Below are 25,530 nucleotides of genomic sequence, written 5' to 3' on the forward strand. Positions count from 1 at the left end.
GCGGAAGGCGAGCCCGGCAGCAGGAAAGGTTCGCAGGGCTGGAGCTCCACCCCGCTGGCCGCCGGGCTCGGGGGCCCGCAAAGTGAACGGCAGAGGCGGAGGGCGCGGGGCCAGCGGAGAGGGGCGGAGACGCGGGCGCTGGTTGGCGCGGGCTCGGGGGCGGGGCGCGCGGGGCGGGGTCGGAGGCGGGGCCGGCCGCCGGGCGCTGGAGCTGCCGGCGCACGGAAAGGAGTCGCGAGCATCTGGAGCGGAGTTGGAGGAAGCGGCGGCCGCGGCCGGGGCGGCGGGGAGCGGGTCGGGAGACGGCGAGCTTGGGTCGGGAACGGCCGGCGGGTCGGAGCCTGGTCAGGGGCGCATCGGAGCCGTGCGCGCAAGAGGCTGCCGCTGCAGCCTGGGCCCCGCAGAGGAAGGAAGCCGGCCGGCGGGGGAGGTAGGCGGCAGCAGCGGGTCCGGGTGTGTGCTCGGGAGGGGGAGGCGGTGCGTGCGCGCGCGGCCACCGCCGCTCTCTTCCTGTCACCAGCAGCCGCTTCTCCTTCTGCAGAGCCGAGCCGGGGGAAGCGAGCCGGCCGCCGTCCTCCCTGCCGCCGGCATCTCCCGCCCGCCGGGCAGCCGCGGGCCCTCCTCGCGGCCAGCGTCCTGCGTGCTCCCGGCCACCTCGCGGCTCCCGTTTCCCTAGTCCTCTTCCGAGCGGGTTGTGCGCGCCGCCGGGCGCATTCGTCCCTGGAGTTGCAGGCGAACTCGGGCTTCCGCCACCCCTCCGTCACCTCACGCTTCTGTGGGTCCCCACTGTCGCCTTGCTGCAGTTTTCCGGCGCCTTTCAACAGAGGAGAGCGCCCTGACCTCTGCCTTTGCGTTAGCGGGAAGGAGCTATGCCTTCCCCTGCGCCCTCCGGCTGCACCCGGGTCGCTGCCCGGGCCCTTCCCTGGGGCGAGCGGGGCGGCGGGGGTCCCCGGAGTTAGCCCCCGGCCCCCGCCCTCCGAAGTTCGCCTCCCTCCTCTTCCGGGGTGGGGGAAGTGCGCCTCGGGGCGGCCGGTCACTGGGACCCTAACTCGGCGTGTGGTGCCGACCGGGCCTGGGCAGGTTGTTGGAGGCAGACTTAATGGGGTCTTGGAACAGCCCGGAAATCCAGGTTTTTTGTAACGCGGGGCGAGGCTGGAGGGACCGGCCCAGCAATATGGAGCCGGCTAGAGAGAGCGAGAGAGCGTGCAAACCCCAGCTGAAAGATCGTGGGGAATTGTCTGGAATCCACAGCTCTCACACTCACTTCCCAAGGGCAGAAACTGCCCCGCAGATCACAAGACAAAGAGAACAGGAAAGCTCAGGCCAACCGCTCCAGTGCAGAAATGTACTTTGGTAACCAGAATTCGATCATGAAATGTAAGGGTGTGAGCGGAATGGCTGTTACGTGTTGAATGCAGAATGTGTGTGGACTGGATTTGGGGGAATTCTTCTGCTTCTCTGGGCGCAATTAAGATCAGAAAGGTCTCACTTATACCGTTAATCCCTGGTTGAGCTGCAGCACTGTTGGTATCTGAGTATGAGTTTACTCTGTTTGGGGGTTTTGTGACTTTAGAAGTGATAGGGGTTTGGGGGGCTTTTTTTTTTTTTTTTTTCAGTTCTTTTCCTCTTTGTCAGTGCGAAGTACGAATGGATAAAGCAGTTCCGGGTTTTGAATGCAGCATAAGATTGTCATTTCAGTGTGATGGGGCTGGAGTTTTAGTTGTTAGGCGGGACATTCACAAAGTAAGTGACCCAGGGGTTATGTGGAATGGTTTTTGTTTGTTTGCTTTTTAATATTTCATTAGCTTGTCTTGCGTTTGGCAGCTTTAAAAGATGGTTAAGTATTAGCTAGAAAAGGTCAGAGTAGGAAGACAAGTTTATTTCTGAGACAGGCTATCAATAATGGGGCAAATCATCAGGAATTTGGTGACTTCTGCACAGAAGGCCACAAACATCTTTTATCGTTGGAAGAGGAAAAAAAAAAAGCACCCTCCTAGCCATAATTTTTTGATAGATTACACTGTCTTGAAATAAACAGCTTTTAAAAAGCATAGATGATAGTTTTCTTAGAAACAAAAGTTCTTAAACTTTGGGAAGCAAGTGTTTTGGTCATTACAAAGAAAATACCCTGAGTGATTTTTTGGGGGGATCCCTTTTCAGTTTGGGAAGGTGTGTTTGGTTCAGAATCAGGCTTAAACTGGAAAGGCTGGTGGAGGAGGCTCCCTGCCTTGCAGAAGTGTTGGGTTATGTCACTGCTGGCCTCTTCAGCTTTTATATGACAATTGCAACTAGAGAGTTGTACTTTTTCCATAGAAGTGTATAGATTTTTGTGGTTGGAAGAAAGTTTTATATATCTGATACTGGCTTTCAAAGTGTGATGTGCATTTGCTTTTTAACTTTCATCTTGATTTGGGACCTGTTCTTGTCAGTTGCATAGCAGATAATTTGCATTGTACACACTGCTATCTGCTGTTTTATCTGTTTTTGTAAAATGATGGTATCACTGTGTCTTTTCACCTCTGTGATGCTGATAGCCAATGTGAAAAAGCATTTCACTTCCCATTGATTAATTATATTGTCTTTCCATAGCTGTTTCTTTAAATTTCACTTTATTAAGAACAGTAAATCCCCGCAAAATTAAGTTGGTTTTGGGAAACAGAAGTGGTACAATAAGTCACAGGTGATACGTATTTTGGTTATTGACAGTGATGATGGTAGTACCCATTTATTTGCTGGAAATGTTAAGTGCGCCTAAGCTGGTTTTTGAAGGGTTTTGGTATCTTCAGTGCAAGCCTGCTCCACTTACTCAAATTTTGTGTTATTAAGAGTGTTGCCCATATATTTAATTAAAATTTTCCATGAATGCCCCGTAATTCTTAGGCTAATATGTTCGTCAGAATCTCCTTTTTTTCTTAGGTAGTTCAAGGGAGTATTCTAAAAAGGCATCCACTCTGAAAGATTGTCCACACACTCATTGAAACAGAAACAATTCTAGTTCAGCTCTCATTGTGTTTGCATTTTGTCATATGCAAAATGAGTTTTAGTGACTAGAGAGATGGTCAGTGAGCACATTGAAAATAAAATGATTTCATGGTCAAGTAGAATATAGAAAGCTGAGATCATGTTTGCATTTGGTGTTTTGCTTTTAATTCTCCCACAACTGGGGCATACACAATGCAGAAGAAAAAGGGAAGTGCCTTTTTCAGTATATTATACATTTAGACGGGCCCCCCACAGCTCTTCTGTCTTTTGGAGGATACAGGGATTTGCCAGTGAAGGCAAGAGAATGGAGCATCTTACTGAAGCCCTCAGAAAACAAGAAGTTACTTATCAATGGAAGGAAGGGATTATCACTTCGTTTTTACCTTAGAAGGCATAATATCAACTATATAACAGCTTTTAATAAAAAACATAGGTTGTAATTAATTTTAAAAATATTCATCCTATTTATTGATTTTTTCCCCGTCTCCTCCACCTACACCCTAATGTGATTACCTGCCATGGTTCTGCCAACTCTCTTATTGGAATTACTTGCTTAAGAGAGTGGCAATTAAAGGCCATTTCATGTACATTATGCCAAAGCAGCTGAAAATAGACTATGTAATTACTCCTAAACTTGTCTGTTTGGGTGATGTTAGGGGTTTTGTCTATTTATTTATTTGAAAGGATAGAATGAGTGTAGTGTACCTTTTGCTTTAAAAAAAAAAATCTATAAAAACATCTTTGGAGATTGTATCCTCCCAACATTGTTTTCCTTAAAGTAAATCCAATACGTACCCCCAGGCACCTGTAATCAAAATAGTTTTCATGTTAGCGATCACCCAGAGAGTACTGTGAGTACTGCGATCACAGGAGTCTAGCAAAAGTGAGGAGACTCCAGCAGTGGGTGGAGAGAGTGAAGAAAGCAAGGTGCCTGGGCCGGGCTGGAGTGCTTTGCCCCTCTTCTTTTTTGCTGGACCCCCAGTGGTCTAGCCCCGGCGCCCAGCCCCAGGATCTAGGGCTGTAACAGGAGGACGCTGCTGCCTTCAGTCCCTGGAGGACTGCGTGAGTGCTGTCACCTTTTCTCTTTGAGGGCAGCTAGGGAGCAGCCACCAAACCCTGCTGGAGAGGAGTGTTGTCCCCTAACTCCACCCCCTGCCTCATACCCCCCTCTCACACAGCCCTGGCCCCTCCCAGGTCTCCTTTGCCCTGACCTCTATAGAGCCACCCTCTGCCTCAGGACTAGATGGGCAAAGTCCACAAGCAGCCCTTATCTGTCTATCTATTTACTCTGAAAAGGAGTTAAAGAAACAGTGGAGAGGTTTATTTTGGCTAGCTTGAGGATTCTTTCAGTAGAGTTTGCAGCATTTAGAAGCAGTGCAAAAGAAAATTCTTGGCAAATGTTCTGGTTTTAAAATGAATTCTATAAGTGGTAGTAAGTGGCAATCAATATTAATAGTAATGATAGTAGTAACAATAATCCTACTATAGCTGTGGTTTACTAGCCATGTGACTTAAGCAAATTATTTAACTTCTGTGTGCTTATTTTCCCATCTGTAAAATGGAGATGATAATCATACCCAGGATGGTTGTAAGGATTAAATGAGTTGACATATGCAAAACTGGAAGAAGTGTGCCTGGCCCCTAATAAGCACTATGTTGGTGTTAATTAAGCTCTAATGATCAAGCATGGAGCGCAGTCTTTGTATAAATAATTTCCTTTAATCTTTGTAATAAATCGTGGCACAGAGAGGTTTAAGTAACTTGCCCAAGTTTAAAAATTTAGGCACCAATGGGGACAAGCATCTTTGAGTGTGAAACCCAGTGCTATACTCACCTCCTTGCTAAGAATTTTACACAGTAGCATTGTATTTTCACAAGAGGGGGGACTCTAGATTGTCTGCTTTAGTCCTCCCATTCCACGGCCGCCTCCTCAGGGCTTCTTCCCCGGGATGATGCAGAGAACTAGAATGGTCCATCCCATGGCCTTTTCTGGGTGATGGGATATGTTTCTCAGGCTCTGGAAGCCACAGCCTCCCTGTGGTGACCACCGAGCCTGAGAACTGCCTCCAGCTGGGCCTGTGTCTCTGCCCCTCGGCAGTGCTCCGCTATCCCATCACTTTGCTTTCTGGAGAGCCCTGTGTCCTTGTTGTTTGACCGGGGCTTGTCCTGTCCCCCCACCCCCATACCCCCAACCCCCAGAGGGCTTGCGGGCAGGAGTTGTGCCCTAGGTGCCCTGCTTCCCCAGAGTGCAGACCCAGCCCTGAGCGCAGCAGCCTGGGACACATTCTGGTTGGTTTGAAAAAATGAATGGAGATACTTGAGGACTGTGGCTTGGGGCTTCCTCCGAGCCCATCATTTTATTTTGTTTTAATGGAGGTAAAATTTACATCCCATAAAATTTTACCCTGAGCCCATCATTTTAGCTTGAAATTCATTATGTTAGTAGGAAATTTTAACTGTTCAGTTTGATTTTCATGATTTCCAGGACACTATTTGAAAGGTAAAAAGAGTTTTAAATAATGAATTGTGCATTTTGATTTTCAAAAAGGCTGTGTGAATTTAGTTAGGGAGCTTGCCCTACTCAGAGCTACCACACTGAAGATGGAGAGGTGAATTATAGGTCTGGGGGCCCAGGAACCTCTCTGTAGCTTTGCAGCTGGATTGAAAGTCCATTTTGTGCTGGGACCCAGGGCCAAACTGCTGATTTCATGGCAGGATAGAATCACACGATCAGGTTATATTCTTGACTTATTTAAAGTGATTTGAAAATATCCTTTATTCCTGCCTCCCCACCAAGTTTGCTAAATCCCCGTCCTTTGTGAAAGGGGAAGGAGTAAGTCAACAAAGTCAGAGGACTTTTCAAAGAATTTTGTTTGGTTCTTTGCCCAAATGCCTGCGGGTTAGAGGGTTTAAATCGAAAATTTACTTTCAAGCAGTTGTACATTAAAAAGTCATGGATTGCTCCTTGTCGGGCATCAGAAACAACTTTATTCTGAGGAACAGAATGGGAATTGGTCGGTGTTTTAGCAGGGAGAGAAAAATCTGTCTTCCAAGTAATGGTATTGCAGGCAGTCTTTGAAAGCCTTGAAAGACAGGAGCAAAATAATTCCCGTGAAGGAACTTTTGAACTGTTGCATATGATGTTCTGTATGAGTAAGTTAATTTGTTATTTGTTCCTAGGACTCCTTTATACCTTTTGTTACAGTAACTTAGGTTATGTATTGTCTTGGAGCATACGTCATAAAACTGCCTTGGTTATTTGAAAACATTAGATTATCCACATATAAAAATCTTAACTGTGGAAATAATTCTGTTGAAGCTGGCTGGAAACATTTCAATGAACAGGTGTATGTAGCCAAAGAGGTTGGAGGGGTAAGCGCGTGAATCTGGGCACCATGTAGTTTTGGCTCCACGCTGATCACCGGAGAGTGATCTAGGCACTACCAGTGCCCCGGTCTGCTGAGTCTTCTGCTCTGTGGGTGAGAGAGAAATTTGAGGGTGAGAGAAAAGAGAACTTGCCAGTCTTCTGAACGCGATAGCCCTGGTGACTGTGGACGATGCTTCACATACCCCCCCAGGGAGGAGCTGAGCTGTTAGAAATTGTGCGTGCGGTGAGGGGCCTGGGGTAGCAGCAGGGGGCATAGATGCCAAGAAGCATGTAGGTGACAGAAGCTGAAGCTTGTAGAGCAGAAATGGGCAGGATTCCAGAAGAGGGCGGCCTTCCAGAAGTGATGTGCCCCGTATTCTTTGATTCACTGGTTCATGGACTTCTTTGGCAAGGATGCATCTTTTTTTTTTTTTTTTAAGAAGTTTATTTATTTATTTATTTATTTATTTATTTATTTATTTATATTTGGCTGTGTTGGGTCTTCGTTTCTGTGCGAGGGCTCTCTCCAGTTGCGGCGAGCGGGGGCCACTCTTCATCGCGGTGCGCGGGCCTCTCACTGTTGCGGCCTCTCTTGTTGTGGAGCACAGGCTCCAGACGCGCGGGCTCAGTAGTTGTGGCTCACGGGCCCAGTTGCTCCGCGGCATGTGGGATCTTCCCAGATCAGGGCTCGAACCCGTGTCCCCTGCATCGGCAGGCAGACTCTCAACCACTGTGCCACCAGGAAGACCCCGGCAGGGATGCATCTTAATGAAGTCTCTTTGGAAGAAAATCTGCGTGGTCCAAGTTGCTGAGTCTCAGACTGAGGGCACTCCTGCTGAGTTATAATGGCTTCTTTTTGTGCAGGTGTTTTTGTGAAAGAGCCACAAGCACTGTCGGTAAGGCCACTGTCACTGAGAGCAACAAGCAGACCTTCAAGATAAATCTGAGAGGTCAGAGTGTTCGAGCAAGGAATCTGCACCATTGACCCCATGGACATATCTGGGCCGCCCTGGGGCATCCGAGCAAGCTGAGTTTGGGCAGTAGGTTTTAAGGTGTTAAAAGTGGTGGCTCTGGAGCCAGACTGCCTGGATCTGAACTCTAGTTACACCTCGCTCTTGGTGAGTGTTATCATGGCCGAGATAGCACAGCCAAGACGCTAAACTCTCCACACCTCGTTTTCCTCCTATGTAAAGTGAGAATGTTGATAGTACCCATCTCTTGGTTACCTTGAGTATTGAACAGGTTAATACACCTATAGCTCCCACTGAATATTCGATGGTGATGATTGAATGGGTTAATACACCTATAGCTTCCAGTATTTGGTGACGACAACAGTGGCAGCCATTAAAATGGGCATGGCCATCAGGAGAAAGTGTGCAGTGTGCAGCAGGGGAGGGCCACCCTCCTCCTCCCTCTAGCCAAGGCCTCTCTGCACCTCCCCATGGGATGCGCTCCACTCACCACCCCATGGCTAGTCAGCGCTCCCTCTTAATTGGCACCGAATCATGGCTGACCTTGGACTGTTTGGATTGGTCTTCCTGGCCTTGACGGTGGAGTCCCGGAAGATAAAGAGTGGTGTGTGCTGCTTATGGTCCAAGAGTCATAGAAGATCTGGGGTTCTCTTGGTCAGTTGAGGGCCCAGAGTTCTGCACAGGATTCTTCTGCACAGAAAGTAAGGTGGTTCTTACAAACGGTGAGGGAGGGGGACTTTGTAGAGACAGGTAGATCTCTGGCATCTATGGCGGGAATTGTTACTCTAAAGTCTGGTCTTGCTAAAGTCTTTGGGTTCCTCAGGGTTCTTTGTCTCCTTGCAGGGATTTAGCCTCAGGCCAATGTAAACACAGTTTTTAGGTTTGTAAAACCTTGAGCAGACCTGGATCTTTTCTTACTGCAGCGTCCCCTGGTGAGGGACATGCATAGCTACATAGGTGTGCCATGAGCAGGGCTTGGCGGTTGCTGAGAGCCGTGTAGCGGGGAGAGGAGGAATTGAGGGGGACAGAGTAGGAGGGAGAGAGAGGAATTATTATACTCCCAATTCTGTTAAGAATCTCACCAAACTGGCCTCCTGGGTTGTTGAAATAGAGGAAGCCATAGGCAGCAGCTGGCGGAAAGATCTACCCAGCCTACTAGTTGAGGATTTTTTTTTTTTTTCAAAAAAACATACATTGCCAGGAAAAGCTAACAAAAATTTCAAGGCAGATTTGGAGGAATTAAATTATTCTCAGGCATATTGCCTGGTTTCCAGGCATTTAGGGATATGTAAATTTTCATGTTCTGTGTCTCATTTGTAACAGTACATTAGTACTAAAAATGGGATTTGCTAGTTCTACATTTTCTTGTGAATTTATGCAGTGAATATTTAATTTGATTCTGGATCTAGCAAAAGGAGAGGCTGTCTTCAAACATAACATAGTTTATTTTTCTCATATGCTCTACTGGCTGCTTTAATTTTTTTTCTCTGCCAACTGAAATACAAAGTAGAATACTACTGCAAATTAATATTCTTGCTACACAAAGATCTCCAGTGTTTGTTTTTCCTTCTTTTAATATGTAACTCTCCTAAGAGCGTTATTGTATTACAGCTAAGAGGCTTTAGCCATGTAAAGTTGAATACTTTACACTTCTGAATGCCAGCATAACAATTAATCTGTGATTAGATTTGCTTCTTAAGATGCCTACACCGCAGAGTGCCTATAATAATAAACTTCTAAAGGGCTCCATTCTTGAAAACTTATAAAAGCTCTCTTTGACATAGCACACCGAAATTGTGAGGCTATTGTTTTTATTGCTTTATTGTTCAGCCAGCTTAACTGAAACCTTTAGTTTGCTTTTCCTCTTTCTAACAAAGATAACGTGGAGAAATGAACGGAGCGCATAGTGTGTCCGTGTGCACATTGTTCTCTACTGTTCTAGCGGCTATCCAAGCTGCCTTACTGCCTCTCTAACTTAAAGAGCCTCTGACTCTCTAAGCCCTCTGCCTCTACTAGTTAAAAAAAAAAAAAAAAAAAAAAACTTGCATTTCCGTTTCCCCCTCCACTGAGCTATCTTCATAGAGTGATCTGCAGCAGCCATCTCTACTTTCTCTTTATTCCTTAACTCCTTAAACTCTGGTTACTATCCTCAATACTACTAGACTAGAGTGGGCTTTCTCAAGTCCGTGATGATTCCACTATGGACAAAAGCCCCAGATGACCTAGCCCTGCCTGTTTCACACTTCCAGAGCCCTCTGCAGGATTTAGTCTTAGAGATCACCTTTTCCTACCTGAACCCTCTTATCCCTTGTTTCCAGGACATTGCATTGTCTTCAGACCTTGACTTTCCCTTCTCAGTGGCATTCATTGAACCTCGATGTTTGGTCCTTGGATCTTTTTTTTCTTTTTTTTTACTTTTAATATTTTTCCTCTGAGTTCCTTCATTCCATTGAGCTTGGCCTTGCCTTATTTGCGGCTGATTACCAAACCTCAGGTGTGTTTCCTCTCCTGAATCACAGACCAGGTTTTCAACGACCCATGCTTGCATTTGGATGCCCAGCATCACCATTAGCCCATCAGGCCTCCTGGCTTCCCTTTGCCTGATATTGGTAGCTACATTCTTCTTGTGAACTCAGGATCAGGCACCTTTTGCTTCTCTCTTTCTTTCTTTTTCTTCTTCTTTTTTTAAAAATATATATCATTTTTATTGCTTTTTAAGAAAGGAATCAATATAAAATTAAAACAGTAATCAACTTTGGGATAAAGGAGAAAGTGCGAGAGAGAGAAGTTTTTCCTTTTTATTTTGTACTTGTATTTTCTGTACAATTTATATTTTCTATTTTACTTTTTTGCTAGGAAGGTACCAACAAAATGATCTATGCTCTGCTATTATGTACTGAGTTTTGTGTCTTTATTTCTTTGGCTTAAAAATACTAATATGTTGCTAAACAGACACACAGGTCAATGTATCTCTTTGATTATCTCAGGTCATGCAGAAATGAATTCTAAAATAGCTGGCGGAGTGGATGATCTTTAAGGTCCAGCAGTCAGCTAGTACCTTGAACCTTGGCTCAGCCCTCCAGCCTGGGAAGAGCCCCTTCCTCTTGGCTTCTCTGCCATCCTCTGTTTCTCATACGCTGCAGTCTGTCCATCTCCCCAGCCAGGATCCAGTACCCAGTACCATGTGCTTCTCTCTTCCTTGATCCATTTTTCAGCATTGCCACGTCCCACACATGCTTCTTTCTCCCTTACTTCAGTCCTCCCCTTTCCGTACCTTCTGCTGCCACTTTGGTTCACGCCTTCATGGCCACTTGCCCAGATGGCTGCAAAACACCTTCCATGGCTTTCCTCTTCTGTCCCTACGCCAGTCCCTTCCACGCACCAGGATTAGATTGAGGTTCTTCAAGTGCCGCTCTGGTCTTGTTCCCCTCTCTCCAAGGCTTTTTCCAGCTCCCCATTGTAGATTGCATCACTCATAAACTCGACACGGGCGTGTTTGATGTTTGTTATACAACCCCTGCTTATCTTTCTAACCCGGATGTGATGTTCCCTCTTTGGCTTCACACATACTGGTCTGCCTGTTCTAGCTCTTCCCAGAATATGACATGTGCTTCATCACACCTGTACCTAAGATCATGCCACACATTCTCTTCTGTCTTCAGATGCCTGCAGTGAGATGTGGTCTCTCCCTTGTTTGAACTCCCTAGCGTTCAGTCTCTGCTCTCTTATGACATTTACCTAGTGTTATAGTTCCTTGTGTCCTGTCTTATCTCTGAGATGTTGCCACATGTCAGCATCCCTCCCACCCTGCCGAGTGTTCTTAGAAGGCGGGAACTGCCTGCCTCACTAATCTTTGTTGTGTATACCATGTCAAGCAAAAGCATACTGGCCTGTGTATGTCTGCCAGGTTGATTAAGTACTTGTTGAATGGAAGTCGAAATTCAGATTCACACAGATGGCCAAGTGTGCCGTTGATTCATAAGTCTTGTTTTCCCTTTGCTAGGTGCAGCTCGCATGTGGTGTGTGCCATAGTCAAATCAGATGACAGATGGACAGTGTGACAAGAGTGTCAGAAAGGATCGGGCCTCGAAGGGAGAGTCAGCCCCGAGTCAATGTGTTGACGAGTTGCTGAAAAGGAAGCCGGTGGGAAGACTGCGGCCACAGAGGAAGTGAGCCCTGACTTCAGTCACACCCTTGATGGAGGACAGATGGACGGCCGGATGGCCAATCACCTCTCCTCTTAAACCTTTGGAGAGTTATCCTTTATCCCCTGCTGGACGTGTATTAGGAATCTTAACACACTCTCTGAATTCACTTTCCATAGAAACGTCAGGTTAGACTGCAGTGTGCAGCTGGCCTCAGCTGTCGCATGGTCGCAGGTCTGCAGCCATGAGTGCCGAGGGGTACCAGTACAGGGCGCTGTACGACTATAAAAAGGAGCGGGAAGAAGACATTGACTTGCACTTGGGGGACGTACTGACTGTGAATAAAGGGTCCTTAGTAGCTCTTGGATTCAGTGATGGACAAGAAGCCAGGCCTGAAGAAATCGGCTGGTTAAATGGCTATAACGAGACCACGGGGGAGAGGGGGGACTTTCCGGGAACTTACGTAGAGTACATTGGAAGGAAAAAGATCTCACCGCCCACACCAAAGCCCCGGCCACCTCGACCCCTTCCTGTTGCACCAGGTTCTTCAAAAACTGAAGCAGACAGTGAGCAACAAGGTCAGTATTGATGAGTGATTGCTTCATGACTCTTTTTTTTTTTAAAGGAAAAGTCTCACGTTGGTTGAGCTGGGCTGAAACGCTCTGGGCAGAAGTTGTTTTGGCAACTTTACCTGAATTTATGTATGGTGCATAAAAGTTTGGTCAATCATTACATGGCTAGAAATTTGTGTTTGTGGGGTGGAGAGTTGTTATAAAACTAGGGTGATGATATCTGAGAACCTTTTCAGTTAGTGTCTCTAAACACTATTATTAGAGTTGCCATGGAATTAAACACCTTTTGCATTCTTATTCTTGTAACTGGTATTATATACCTAAGTAATCATTTTGGGAAAGTAGAGGGTAAGTCTAATGTAAGTATATTGAACATTAATATGATCTGCATGGAAAATGGAGAGAGTAATAAAATGACCACAGAACTCAACGGAGAAGAAACCATTGATTTTATAACCTGGTGTCTACCTCTTGGTTTCCTCTCCAGGAATACTGGCTGAAGCTGAAACTCTATCCTGTAGTTAGTGTAGACGCACAGGGAGTCCTCTTCCTGCCTGGGTAGTGTCATCTGTAGCATTAATGCCAATAGTGTGCTTGGCCTTCATGAGAAAAAAAAAAGAAAAAAAATCACTGAATATTTTTCTCAAATGGAAAACACCTTGATCCAAAACCCACTCATTGTTCATTGGAGATGGTCCCCACTTCAGCTCTGAGCACAGCTGTTCCTTAAGGTATTTCTTCTGTTCAGTTTCACACAGAGGCAAGCCTTTTACTCTGCTTTGCTATTAACAGCCTTGTCAAATCATTCATTTCTTCACTGGTAAATCTCAAGCATTGTTCCCCCTGTATAATCTTTTCCCAGAGAATGAGAAAGGCATGGAAAGATGTGTTTCAAATGGGTGGACTCAACTGTGGTGGTATGTGTCAAAACTGACTGTGGGCATCACAGTGTATTTCTGGAAGAGATCCTGTTACTATTGTGTCTTCTTTAATGTTGGCTTATTTTAGCACAAATGAATGAGGTACCGGGAATGAAGAAGCAGAATGCAAGGGTAAATGGAATTGGGAATATTTTATAAATGTCGAAGAACTCACTAAGGATACTTGAAGGGAAGAGCTTTTCTCTTCCCATCCCAACCCAAAAGGGATGCTTGTTTTATAAACATTATACTGTACTTTAGAAATAATATTCAAATGATATGTTTTACTTGACAGTTCAAAAGCAAAAGTTAGTTTTTTTCCTAGATGAGTCAAAAAAACTTGACTCTGAAAGTTTTTTGTGTATAAGTAATATATATACAATTTTGTCGTTTTATATATATGTGCATATATATATAAAATTATATAATTTTGTCAACCATTGTGTTTCTTGCATAGTTTCACTTAGCCAAGGGGAGGTATATACATAATTGTTTTTTCCTACCAAACTACATATTTTTAATTTGACTTTTGATTTTTTAAGTTAGATACACTTCCTAATATGTAGGCTAATTCAAAAGGAAAAATGATATAATTTCTCCTGGCATACAAAAGATTACAGACTTATAAAAATATCTGAGTCAGGTTAGAAAAGATTATTTAAAAGGGGTACCTTGTCAAGATTAGGGACAAACAGATTTTGTAAAAATAGCTTCTAAACAAAAATTGCATTTGATATTTTCATTTGGATATAGTATACGGAAAAGCAAGTCTTTCTTTAAAAATGGTTTTCTCTTTGTAGGATCTAAACTATTTTATAACGCTTTCTTTCTCACATAATGTGGTAACAACTGAGATTTTTAACATCTTTTTCTTTTTTTTTTTTAATACATAGAAAGAGTAAAATGAAATATTTTAGCAGAGTTTAAGAAAGAGACCCACGGTAATGTGCATTAAAGTATTAGAGCAGGCCTGAATATAAATGAGAAATTAGGAGCAATTGAAAGGTTGAAAAGACAGCATGGGGGGTTGGGTGGGGAGTTGAGGTACTAAATATTAGATTTTCTAGAAATGTTAATCTTGCATTCTCATTTTAATATGATTCCTATGAAATGAGGATTCAACAGCTCCTGCTAGTTGCATGTCAAATTGATATGGAAAGTAGTTGTAAGGACAGACTTATTTGTTGGAACCTGTGGGGCTTTAATTTCTTTTGCCTGAGGGTGTGTTTATTTGAAAAGTGTTTGCAGGGACAAATTATGTGAAGGTGAGAAAGGATAGTACTTTTCTCTTCTTACTGTAATTGAATTCTTTCGCCTTTTTTTCCTTTTTACTCCCTCACCTTACTTAACCTGTTTTTCATGTTTGACTGTATTTTATTGAGAAGGTTACCCCAGTGACATGCAGGTCTCTTTTGCGGAGGGAGTGTTATGGGGACAGTGGGCATGCCCCCAAGATGAGGGTGGGATAAACCTACCTTTACGCCCCTCTCACCACCTTCCCTCTTTGTATTTAAAAGAAAGTTGTCTTTAAACTCTGCCCACAAGTAGCATCTGTGTGAGGAGTTCCCCCTGATGACAGAACCCACTTTTTGCTTTTCTTGCATGTTCCTGGAAAGAAAGCTGTGATGTCTCACATTTTGGGGAAAAGAGAGTCAAAAACCCATTTGAAGATCTGATCCCCCAGCTCCTCTCAGGAAAATGTACCTTCCACCAATCCAGTTTGCGTACAGTTTTCTTATGAAGCCCTGGCCTAGTTTGGATTGAATTTGTATATTGGATAATCTTGTATTTCTTGGAGTTTAAATCATTCAGTAAATATGAACCGAGCCCCTATCTTGTGCTAGAAAGCAGGGATGAAAGATGAAGTCAGGACCCGAGAGAGACGGTGTGCCCTCTGATGCCCTTTCCGGCTCCTCTCCCACCTCGGGCCTCTGCTTGGACAGTTCTTCCTCAGCCATCCTCTTAGCTGACCCACTCTCTACTCTTTGCTTAAAGCTTTCTTCTCAAGGAGGCTGGCTCTGCTCATCTCGTTTCACGTACAACCTGCCCTTCTGCTTTTGCAAAGCATTTATTATCTAACCTACTCTAGGATTTACTTACCACATCGTTCGTTTATTATCTGTTCCCTCTGGTAGATTGTAAGCCCTGTGAGGGCAGGGGTCTTGGATGTCTCTCCGTTATCCCAAGTACCTAGAACAGCATCGTAGGTGCTTAGCAAGTGGACAGACGCTTGCTGTGGAAACGCATCATCCAGCTGTTTCACATCCCACGTGACTGTGGAAGTGAGCCATGTGCTTGGTATGTCACGTGCAGGCACACGGCTGTAACAGCCCATTCTGTTTTTAAACATCACGGTTTATTGTTATTCACATCATTCACATCTGAGGAATCTTGACCTGGCCTTGACCGTCGCATGCTGTGTCTCCAAAGCTGTTATTTTTTACCCCATTTCCTAGGACTGGTAGTTCTGCGGGTGGGAAAGCATGTTGAGCTGAGAGTGTACTCTGTCAGCCACTTAAGCAAAGTTAATAGAACACGTGTCAAGATCAGCAAGTGTCCTCGGGCACAGATTTTATGCTGTCCCTCCCCCTCTTTTATCTCCTCCTTGCATGGAAGCTAAAATCACAGATATGAGCATCGCATTTCATTTTCCCACAACCCAGTAAAGCCCCGTTTTACCTTCTTTGGAGAGAACCTCTTCCCCGTCTGGTGCAGATGAACGGTGTGATGGGGGTACACAATGGGTGGTACATGCTCCTTAGGGGAGGCGAGCTCTTGAAAGGCCATCCTCCTGCTCTTTCTGCATTCAGCGGTGCTTCCATATTTCCCCTGACACAGGGAAATGAGCTGATGGAAGTGGGGATTTAGGGATAAGAGAATCAAACTGTATTTCTTTCATAAGTAAGCTGTCCAGTGGGGCTATTTCTTGAGACAGTATTTTGAGATCCTTTGATTAAAGTCACACTAATCCAGAATATTTAGACTAGTGAGATTCCATGACCACGTCAGTTTGTATAGGATGTTGAAATCTGCTAGCTTGAGAGATCACTTAGGAATCTGATTTCATCCCCGCTTCCATCCCGCATCTGCACACCCCTCCCCCAGCTCCCACTCTGGACCCTGACAGTGAGTCCCAGCTGGTCCTACATATAAAACATAAAGCACACATTTGGTGTGGGCTGTTTTAAACTTTGATCAAAATTCCTTCTAAACAGAAAAAGAGAAAAGCCTGCAGCTTGTGTTTGCTTTCACGGTCTCCCCAGCCACGTGATTTTTCCATTTCTCACACTCAGCATTTGAGTGTCCCTCCACGGTTGTCGCCCCCTGTCTAGAAAGCAAGGCTGTAATAAATCACATAAATTGACTACACTGTACAGAGGCCGCAGAGGATGGTGACCTGATCCCAAATTGTACACCTTTGCTGAGCCCCCTGGTCAGAACGTACTGCTGTGACTCACAGAAATAGTACCTGTGAAAGTAGTTTGCTTTGCTTCACGAATTCCTGCCTTTATGAATTCTGTTTTAGTTCAGAAGCTGCCGTGTCATAACTTTCCTCACCTTTTCTCCTGCTTAAGTGAGACTTTGCTGTGAAGTGGGAGGACTGTGGTTAACCGCCCCCAGTGATGGGGTGAGACCTCTGACTTTGGTGCTGACTCCCTGTTTTTCATCGATCACTGTTTTGGGGAGCAAGCAAGCCTGGTTGCAGGATATTTGAAGATCAGGGCCTTGGACTCCTGTCTTTAATTTCTGACCCACCAGAAAAATTAATCAGAACAGTAGAGATTTTAAACATATACCTGTTTTTTGTTTGTTTGTTTTGGGGGTTTTGTTTGTTTGTTTGTTTTTCTTTTGGGCCACACAACGAGGCTTTCAGGGTCTTAGTTCCCCAACCAGGGATTGAACCCGGGCCCCGGCAGTGAAAGAGCTGAGTCCTAACCACTGGACTACCAGGAAACTCCCAGCATGTAAGTGTTTGCCCTTTGTGTTTTAGTAGGAAGTGACATCTGAAAGATGTCATCAATATAATTGATGAAAGAGCAGGCCTGAAAAAAACAAATGTGGTAATCATTTTTGATAAAATCAGATGAGCCTAACCAGTTCTCTTATGACAGACTGTATCACTCAGGCATTTGGTTACATATTATACCAGAGTTCTCCCTCTCAGGAGCACCAGCGTTTCTATTCTTCTTACTAAATTCTTGATTTTTAAGACGTTTTCCCTGTTAATTTTAAATTTAATTATTTTGTTTCCCCAGAAATGTGAAGGAGAAAGTAACCCTAAGAAACAATTTCCATATCCACAGTTATTTGAAGAGAAAATTGACAAGAAGAGACAGTATTCTCGCCTTTGCTGCTTTTTAGCAGGAAGGTTCTGCCCTGAGCTGGCCCAGCCATGTTAGAAATTTACAGGGCGCCCAGAGGTGGGATGGGCAGGAAGGTCCCCTTGCCTCCCAGAGAGGAGAGGACTCCTCCCTCCCTCCTCCAGTCTGTTATTAGACAGGAAGGATTTGATTCTCTCTTTCCTGGAGCTGCGGTGACAGCTAAGTTCAGGGTTACAGATAAGACATTATTTGAGGAAAAGCTTTTCTGCCAGGCTACCATGGCATGTGTCATTTAGGATCACAGCTGTAGTATGCAAATTATATATATTTTTTTACTTAAGTGAGATATATGTTCAGAGGCTTTCATTAAGGCTGCTGGCTCTAGAGATTTCATTCTGTGTTCTTTTTTCCAAAATGGGTAAAGGGTCCAATGTCCATATCTGTATAACCTAAATAAAGCCCTCACACTTCTGATTCGAGCAGGAGCTGTGTAAGTGGAGTGAGTGATCCTATTTTGTTTACTAGCAACCAAGGTAATGTTGATGTTCTAATACAGTTTTCTTTGTCATGAAAGTAGAATTCTGTATGTTAAAAGTGTTTCTATTTAACTTTTTAGCTTAGTTGTCAATAGATCCTTTGATAACTTTGAAGTCGGTCTTCCCTTGTTTGTAGGTGAATGCATCTTTGTCTAAAACAGGCAAAATTCTGATTAACAAACACTTCTCCACTAAGTCAGGGTTTGAGAAAATAAATGTTCAAAATTCTGAAATCCAACAACAAATGGCGCCTTATATGCTAAGTAGCTTCCAAAAAGGGGAGAATCTGGTACCTCTGGCAAATAAGAATACCAAGTATTAGATGCCATTTACATATCCATGTTTTTCTTAGTAAAAGAAAGCAGATGTTAGCAGTACAGCTGGCTGTTGCATATTTGTGTCTTTGTTGCTAACAAATTTCCATGAGGAAGGACGTAAAATTGGTTTGAAGGCTAAAATAGGAGAAAATAACTTGGTATTTTAACTAGAAATGAGAAGGATAATTGCATGATGGATTATATCTTAATTTTTGAGGTCTTGATTGAGTTTATAGCATTCAGTATCAAAACAGTGTTTTCAGTTTCAATAAACTAATCTAAATAGAGGAGGTCAAAGTGAATTAGAAATTGACTGTATTTTAATTACTTGGGTACAGTTTCCCTAAAATATCAAGTTTAACAAAATGTTGTCAGAATACTTTATAAATGCATCATTCCTACTTACTAATTTATGTAAAAGACCGTGATATTTTGCTTCTGCTACAATAATTCCATACACTGTACATTTAAAAAATGTTCTGATGAAATATAACTTTGCAATTAAAAACAAAAGAAACAAGCAGCAGATCTTTCTGTTTAATTTTGCATGGAGAACTTTGTCCTAGTGGCTTTATGCCACCTAAAGTATGGCTGTCATTTTCAGGAATAACTTCTCTGTTCTGTTTCTTGCTTGGGGGTGTTTGTATTCATCTATTTATCCTTCTCAGTTGATAGCTTGTATTGTGCAATGCCTATAGATTCTCCTGTCCTATCACAATTTGATGCATATTGAAGTTCCCACTGTGAGTTTATTACACTGTATTATAGAAGACTATTTGTAATTTGATGATCAAATCTGATATCCAAGATGGTAAAGATGTAGGCATAAGTGAAATATAAATCCCTGTGGTATATTATTTGAATCAGAAATTCCACTCTGCTTTGCTTTCTGTAAATTCCATAACCCTTCTAATCCCAGTGTTCTCTACTTTGAAAACAAGAAGTAGATGCTGTGTCTTCTGAATTCTGGCTGTATTTTTATTTTAACCTGTTACTGACACTCGATCAGTAAAAGTTTCTCCATTCCTACTCATAAGAATTGTTGGAGAAACAAAACCCAGAAAGTATAAGTTCTCACTAGTAGTGTTTCCCTAGTAGTGCAACCCAGAAGCTAGAAGGGAAAATAAGGAAGGAACTCAGAGAAATAAGCAAGGATGGTTGGGCAGATGTGCTCACATGACCTCACTGTAAGATCTGATTGGAGGTTGGTCCTTGGGATGATATAGGATTGTTGCTAATGAAAGCGCCAAATTGGTACCAAGTTTTTGCAAATCTACATAGTGTATGATTTTAAGATCTGTTTCACCAAGTGTGAGAATTTATGCTCTAACTCTATTGGTGGGCACTCAGCAGTTGCTGATATCAAAATTGATTTGAGATTCTTCCCGTTTTACACATTGCAGTTTATCAGCGAATTCAAAGACATTGATGGAATGCCTCCCTTGGACTGTGTCTGTGTGGCATAGCTACATTTGTTGACATGATATGTGCTCAGAGTTCCTAGGGATTTTTCTAGTGGTTTTTTTCTTAAATTTTCCAAGGCAGATAGAAGGTGATGTTTTTAACATTTGCCTATTCAGGTTATAAAGATTTATTTATTCAGACCTCTTCAAATTTATGTGATAGCAGTGTTAAAATATGTACCCAAGAGATAACACATTAGCATAGGCATTATGTGAGTCTGCATTGTAAAGCCAGAGGGACTGTTGGGTGGTCAGTGTTATATTCCAAACTTTACCCTAAGGAGCAAAACTGCCATAGTGCCTTCAGACTGCACGAGGTACCACCGTGACAGCGAGAGACAGTCAGCGTTGGTTCCAACTTGCTACTGGGTTTTGGAAAATGCAATTTGCAAAATGACTTGAGGTTGTTCATAAGATAATCTATTGTGAATCTGCATTAAACACTGCTGGCTTTATTCTTTATCCTGTTTAAAAATTTTCTAATGTTTAAGAATGTTGCTTCTTTATCAGTAAATAGTTCATTTGAAATATCTTTCTATTCCTGTTCTTAACTATAGAAACGTAGTTGAATATTTGTATCATTATTAATTTATAATTTCCGAGTATTTTACTACATTGCTTACTTAGGTCTTACCATGTTTTTTCAGGGAGCAAAAAGTAAATTTTCCATTTTCAAAGGAGACAGGTTCAAAGAAGTTTGAGCAAGATGTGACTTTATTGCTAAATAATCGTGATTATCTACAAAGTACCAAGGAATGAGATGTAATGAATTTGCTTAGAACATATCAAAGTATATAGTAGAGTCATTTTCCCATGTTTCCCCATGGGTCTGTTTAAATATTGAAAATGGCTTTTTCCAAATATACCCTAAAAATTTGCTGACTTACTATTTGCCAAGCATTCTGCTCAGCATTTTAAAGACATTTTTCATTTGATCCTTACAGCCACCCTGCAAATATGGCATTATAACCATTTTCCAGATTAAGAAACTAAAGCTCAAAAGATTGTGTAAATATTTAAAAAGGAGGGGGCTCCCTAGGAGGAGCATTCAGAGGGTTCAAGAACACTCCAGCAGGCAGTCGTGTGGGTCTTGTTAAGCAGTCCTTTGTGAAGTTATCAGTAACTGAAGGAACCAACTATTTTCTGCTTTTTGGGTGGTCTGTAATTATGTCTGTTTTATCTGTTAAGTTTCATTGGCTGTTACAGTCATACCATCACACAAATTATCTTGTTTTACCTACAACTTATAGCATTTTCTTATGTCTGCTAAATATATGAAAGAGTTGCGTTACAAAGAGACTGATAAGGCCATGAACCTGAGACAAAGTTTGGGGTTATATGTGTGTATGTGCAGTTTTTCTCAAATACACCTTGATCAAATACTCAAAAGTTATATACCATTGATAAGTGATTTTCCTTCCATTTCTGTTATTTTTGAAGAAGTTAAATGTCTGCTTCAAATGTTTCCCTGAGCTTCATATTTTCTTACTTCTGATTCATAATTAAAACATTTTGATTAAAATTGAGCAGGTTATTACTTGCTTCTTAAAAGCCAAAAGCTGAGGATATCCAGCATAAAAATTATGCGTTTTGGCACGTGGACAGCAGCTGCTTAAAATCCCTAAGTATAAGAAATCTGAGGTGGACTCACATGAATCTGAAGTCTTGTACCTGAGTTTTGTCAAAATTAGCAGTAAACGCCATTTTCAAAGTTTGGCTAAATGACTAAATTCCATTGAATGTCAAACTTTATTTCTCAGGAAAGTTAGTCACTGCCAAGTTTATAACATAAACATTGTGTTTCTGTTACCTGAATTCCAAGGACAAGAGGGTAGATGAGGGCAAGTGAAAGGCACAGGTGAATTTAATCCTAGGTGTTGAACTTAAAAAGACACTGTGACATTGCACAGAGAGTCTCTCCAAGGACACGAGTGCCAGTAAAAATTCTTGGATGCTTTTATTTTTTATTGTTGTTATTTTTTTCCCCCCAGTTAAAAAAGAAACTTATTTAAAAGTTTCCTGATTTAAAAAGGTCTCTGCCTGGTAGCCCTGACACACTTCTCACTAGAGTCTCTAAGAAGGTAGAGAAAAGTCCTTAAATTCTAAACAGTTATAAAAACTAGAACTAGCAAGAGAAATGTCTACTGTAAACCAAATGGAACTGGGTTTAAAAACACAGGCAGAATAAGTTTTGACCACCTAAAAATAGGGAGGCAGAGACATGTCCTCCCCAACTCTGCCTATAATTCAGAAAGAGCCTAGCAGCTGTCCCCAGAATGCTCTTCCCTTCCTCTTTCTGATCTCCCCAACAGTGCCTTTTTATTCAGTGGAAGGTCATAACTCAGAAAATAACCAGGCAGAGCTGGGAGGGTGGGGTAGGGGCTTTACTAATACTGTTACCTCTTGAGAACCTTACTCCACAAAAGTAAAGTGTTGGAGGTGGGGTAGAGTTAGACCAGTGTTTCCTGAGGGTTTCAATATTGTTCGAGTCCTCCATCATTCAGAGCCTGGCAGTAAAGGTAGGAGAAGGTTTGCTTTCAGCAAAACTGTATTGAAATGAAAATCACATTGGAAATTGGCCTGAGAACTGTTCACCTCAACCTGCCTACCAACTCTTGGTCTGAAGCCAGCACCCACGTGGATCAAGAGTAGCTCAGAGCAAACACCAGGTCCGGGCAGATATCTCCCTGTATAGTGATCAATAAACAGGGGAAAAAAAAAAAAATAGCTGTGCCTACTGAAAAACATTGCTCTGTAAAGGAAAGGAGAGATTGTATCAAAGATTTGAAGGAAGAATAGACCTCCAGCAATGGCCCAAATGAAAGAGGGGCAGAAAGTAGATGATTATGAGCTGAAAAGAACTGGATGGGATGAAATGGGAGTGGAACCATTAAAAAAAAAAAAAGATTGTAAAGAAATTAAGAATGCAGTATAGCACATTAAAATCCATAGGAGAGGCAATAAAGAGTAGAATTAACACAGCTGAAAATAAAATTAATGTTGTGGAGGAGAAACTCAAAGCTCTTCCAGAATCGAAAGAGAAAAGAGATAAAAATGAAGGAGAAGATTGTAGATACGTAGTAAGAAGGTATAACATGGGGATTTTCAGTGTTGATAAATGAGTAATAAGTCATATCAAATGAAAAAGAACAAACATTTTAAAAATAAGCATGCATGCATTTTGTGCAGATTTGAAAGCATTGTCTACATTGTTTAGATGAAATCAATGAAAGGCCACCTCTAGATATGTTTTGGAAATTTTTTCTTTTAAATTATAAGAATGCTATTAAACATCTTTCCAAAATATCTGGTTAACTATCAAGGAACAAAATTCAGGCTTCCTTCTCTTTTGTAGCAGTAAATGCCGAAAGATGGTGGATGCAGAGTTTTGGGGAAGAAAGAAGGTGACTCAAGACCTTAATGTGTTGCTTCCTTATATATCATGTGGAAGGAATTGAGAGGCGTTCTCTGATAAGCAAGAGCGCAGTGAGATATATTCAACTTCTCATGTCACATGGGTGAACTTCAAAATTGCCGTTTCATTGTTAAGCTTTATAATTAGAAAGGCATAGGTTAAAAATGAATTCATTTTGATTAACTTAAAGAATAGAATAAAACTGTAAGTTATATATTTTCCAAATACCTAGAAATACAAGGCATATTCCAAAAAACAGACAACAAAGGGTAAAATTATTATTGACGTGGGGAATGTCAATACTATTACTATGTATGAAAATTTACAGAAATACATATATGAACATATATATACATACATAAATATAAAACTGAATTTATACCTACCTATATTTGTGCGTTCAACAAATACTAGTTTTGTGTCAGATGCTATGCTAACATTTTGCTACATTAACTTGTTACTTTTCATTAGAACTGTATGACATTGGCCTTGCTATTATTATACCTGTTGTAAAGATAAAGAGATTAAAGCTTAGTTAGATGATGGCCCATGGTCACACAACTCAGGCAGGAGTTGGGGTTTGACCCCAACCATGTGACTTTTGACCCAGCATTCTTAAGCAACAGTGTGATACAGTGGAAGGGCCCTTGGGTGGTCATGTTCGTGCTGTGCGACACTACTGTATTTCTGGCCACAGTCTGTTAGCCAGGAGGGCAGATCATCCCCTGGCTTGCCAGTGACCTATGAAGCGGCCTGATATGCAAAAAAATGAGTTAAACAACCAGATTTTCCCACTCTCAGGCAATAGACCCAAGAAAATCTAAAGAGAACGAAACAGATGCGTGAGTTACTCTTGCTTCCAGCAAAAGAACCTCATCAGAACAGGCTGATTAGAGGTGATTAGTTTTAAGGGACAGTTCCTTCCCTCAGCAGGTTGGAAGCTATGGGGCTTATTAAATGGTTAAAATATTAACCTTCGAGTTAGCCCTCACGTGGCTAGTGCTTCTCAAAATGCTTATATATATATATATATATATATATATATATATATATATATATATATGAAAACATAAATTTATAACATGGTATGACATTAATATAAAATCATTTATATAAGTTATATAAATGATTATATATTAAATACATTATTATATAAAGTTATATAATTTATATAAATATGTTTATATATAATAACATTTATATAGATAATGTTTATGTAAACATCTATCTGCTAGTACAGTATATAAGGCAATATAGAAAAGTCATCATTGAGTTAATTGTGGAAATATAATTGATTTGCTACTTCACTAAAGGAGGATTGAAAGCTAGCTCTAACTTGCTCCTTTACTAGCCATCATTGTTTGTAGTTACATGCACAGTTATATTGTAACTGTCATTTGTGGTCTAATCTTCCCCTGAAGGGAAACTTGAGAAACCTGGTTGGCTTTAACATTTAGAGGAAGTTTAAACATATTGGAACATAAAATTTACAGTTGTTTAGGTTAAAACTCCGTTTCTTGTCAGACCACATCTATCCAGCTCTTCTGTGATTAGAATCGTCTAACTTTGGCCTGAATTAAGGAAGAGTTTCACAAGATGCACAAAATATTTACTCTTGTTTTCTTTACCAGCTTCCTGAGCCTGTGCAGCGGACTGAGACCTCTTCTTATCTAAAGGCAGTGTGGTCACATAAGCCAATTGTCACCAGTTAACTATTCTCATCCCCTGAACTGCTTTTGGTGAATTCCAACCTACTTATTACGTCCCTTTAATATTTTCAGTAATTTATATTCTTTACCTATAAGAGTGAAAATATTTGTGAGTTTATTTTGCGAGGGAGGTGGTGGTTAGTTATAGTCTAGCTGTGAGGCTAGTTGCCTTTCATACACTCTAGAAGAGAAGGATGGGGTCAGTTTCACAATGATCTTTTTCCAAAATACAAGACCACTGTCACTCCCACCTCTCAGGCAACCCCTGCTCAATCTATTTTCTAGAACAATTTAAAATATAGCCAACGCTTTTGCTTTAGCGTCTCTTGATTCACTGGATCCCTAAGGGACCATCTTTTGCCAGTGTCAGATGCTGTGTTTATTTCACATTTTGAAATGTTCTAAATTTTATATCCTAGCAAATATAGTAGTCTTCAGATTATGTTGTCTCACATTCATGTATAATTTCCTAAGAAGAGGAAATGGAGAGGGTGGGGGTTAATAGTTAGAGTAATTAAACCTTTTTAAAATGAAGGGGAAAAAAATCTTTTGTTTATAGGAGGTGAAGAGACCATTACTGATTGATGTTAGCCTTTTCCCAGAAATCCATCTCACGGAGTTGATATTGAGTGTTTTAGGCAAAGGTGGTGTAGGCTCTGATGAATTTTGTTACCTTATTCTGGACCTTTTATTTATGGGCATGTAGCTGAATGATTACATGAATTTTTGATTTGCTAAAAAGGTTGTATTTGCAATTTTTAAAATATTACTGTTTTTAGTTCATTGCATCTGAACGCTGCCTTTTTCTTTT

The 25,530-nt window shown here is 41.9% G+C and overlaps 1 protein-coding gene across 2 annotated transcripts in view; it reads left to right on the forward strand.

The window, feature by feature from the left end:
- Window positions 1-230: 230 nt before the first annotated feature.
- PIK3R1 (phosphoinositide-3-kinase regulatory subunit 1) overlaps window positions 231-25,530 on the forward strand; it is an 81,551-nt gene continuing 56,251 nt past the window's right edge. Inside the window, exons 1-2 of one of the 2 annotated variants that reach the window (XM_061189322.1) lie at window positions 242-430; window positions 11,324-12,043. In XM_061189322.1, coding sequence (XP_061045305.1) covers window positions 11,710-12,043 — 334 coding nt within the window. In that variant the 5' untranslated portion in view covers window positions 242-430; window positions 11,324-11,709. Of the gene's footprint in view, window positions 431-11,323; window positions 12,044-25,530 lie in introns of both variants that reach the window. The other variant, XM_061189324.1, reaches the window with a different exon arrangement.

The sequence above is a fragment of the Eubalaena glacialis genome, chromosome 4 (assembly GCF_028564815.1).
Source record: "Eubalaena glacialis isolate mEubGla1 chromosome 4, mEubGla1.1.hap2.+ XY, whole genome shotgun sequence".
Classification (NCBI taxonomy): Eukaryota; Metazoa; Chordata; class Mammalia; order Artiodactyla; family Balaenidae; genus Eubalaena; species Eubalaena glacialis.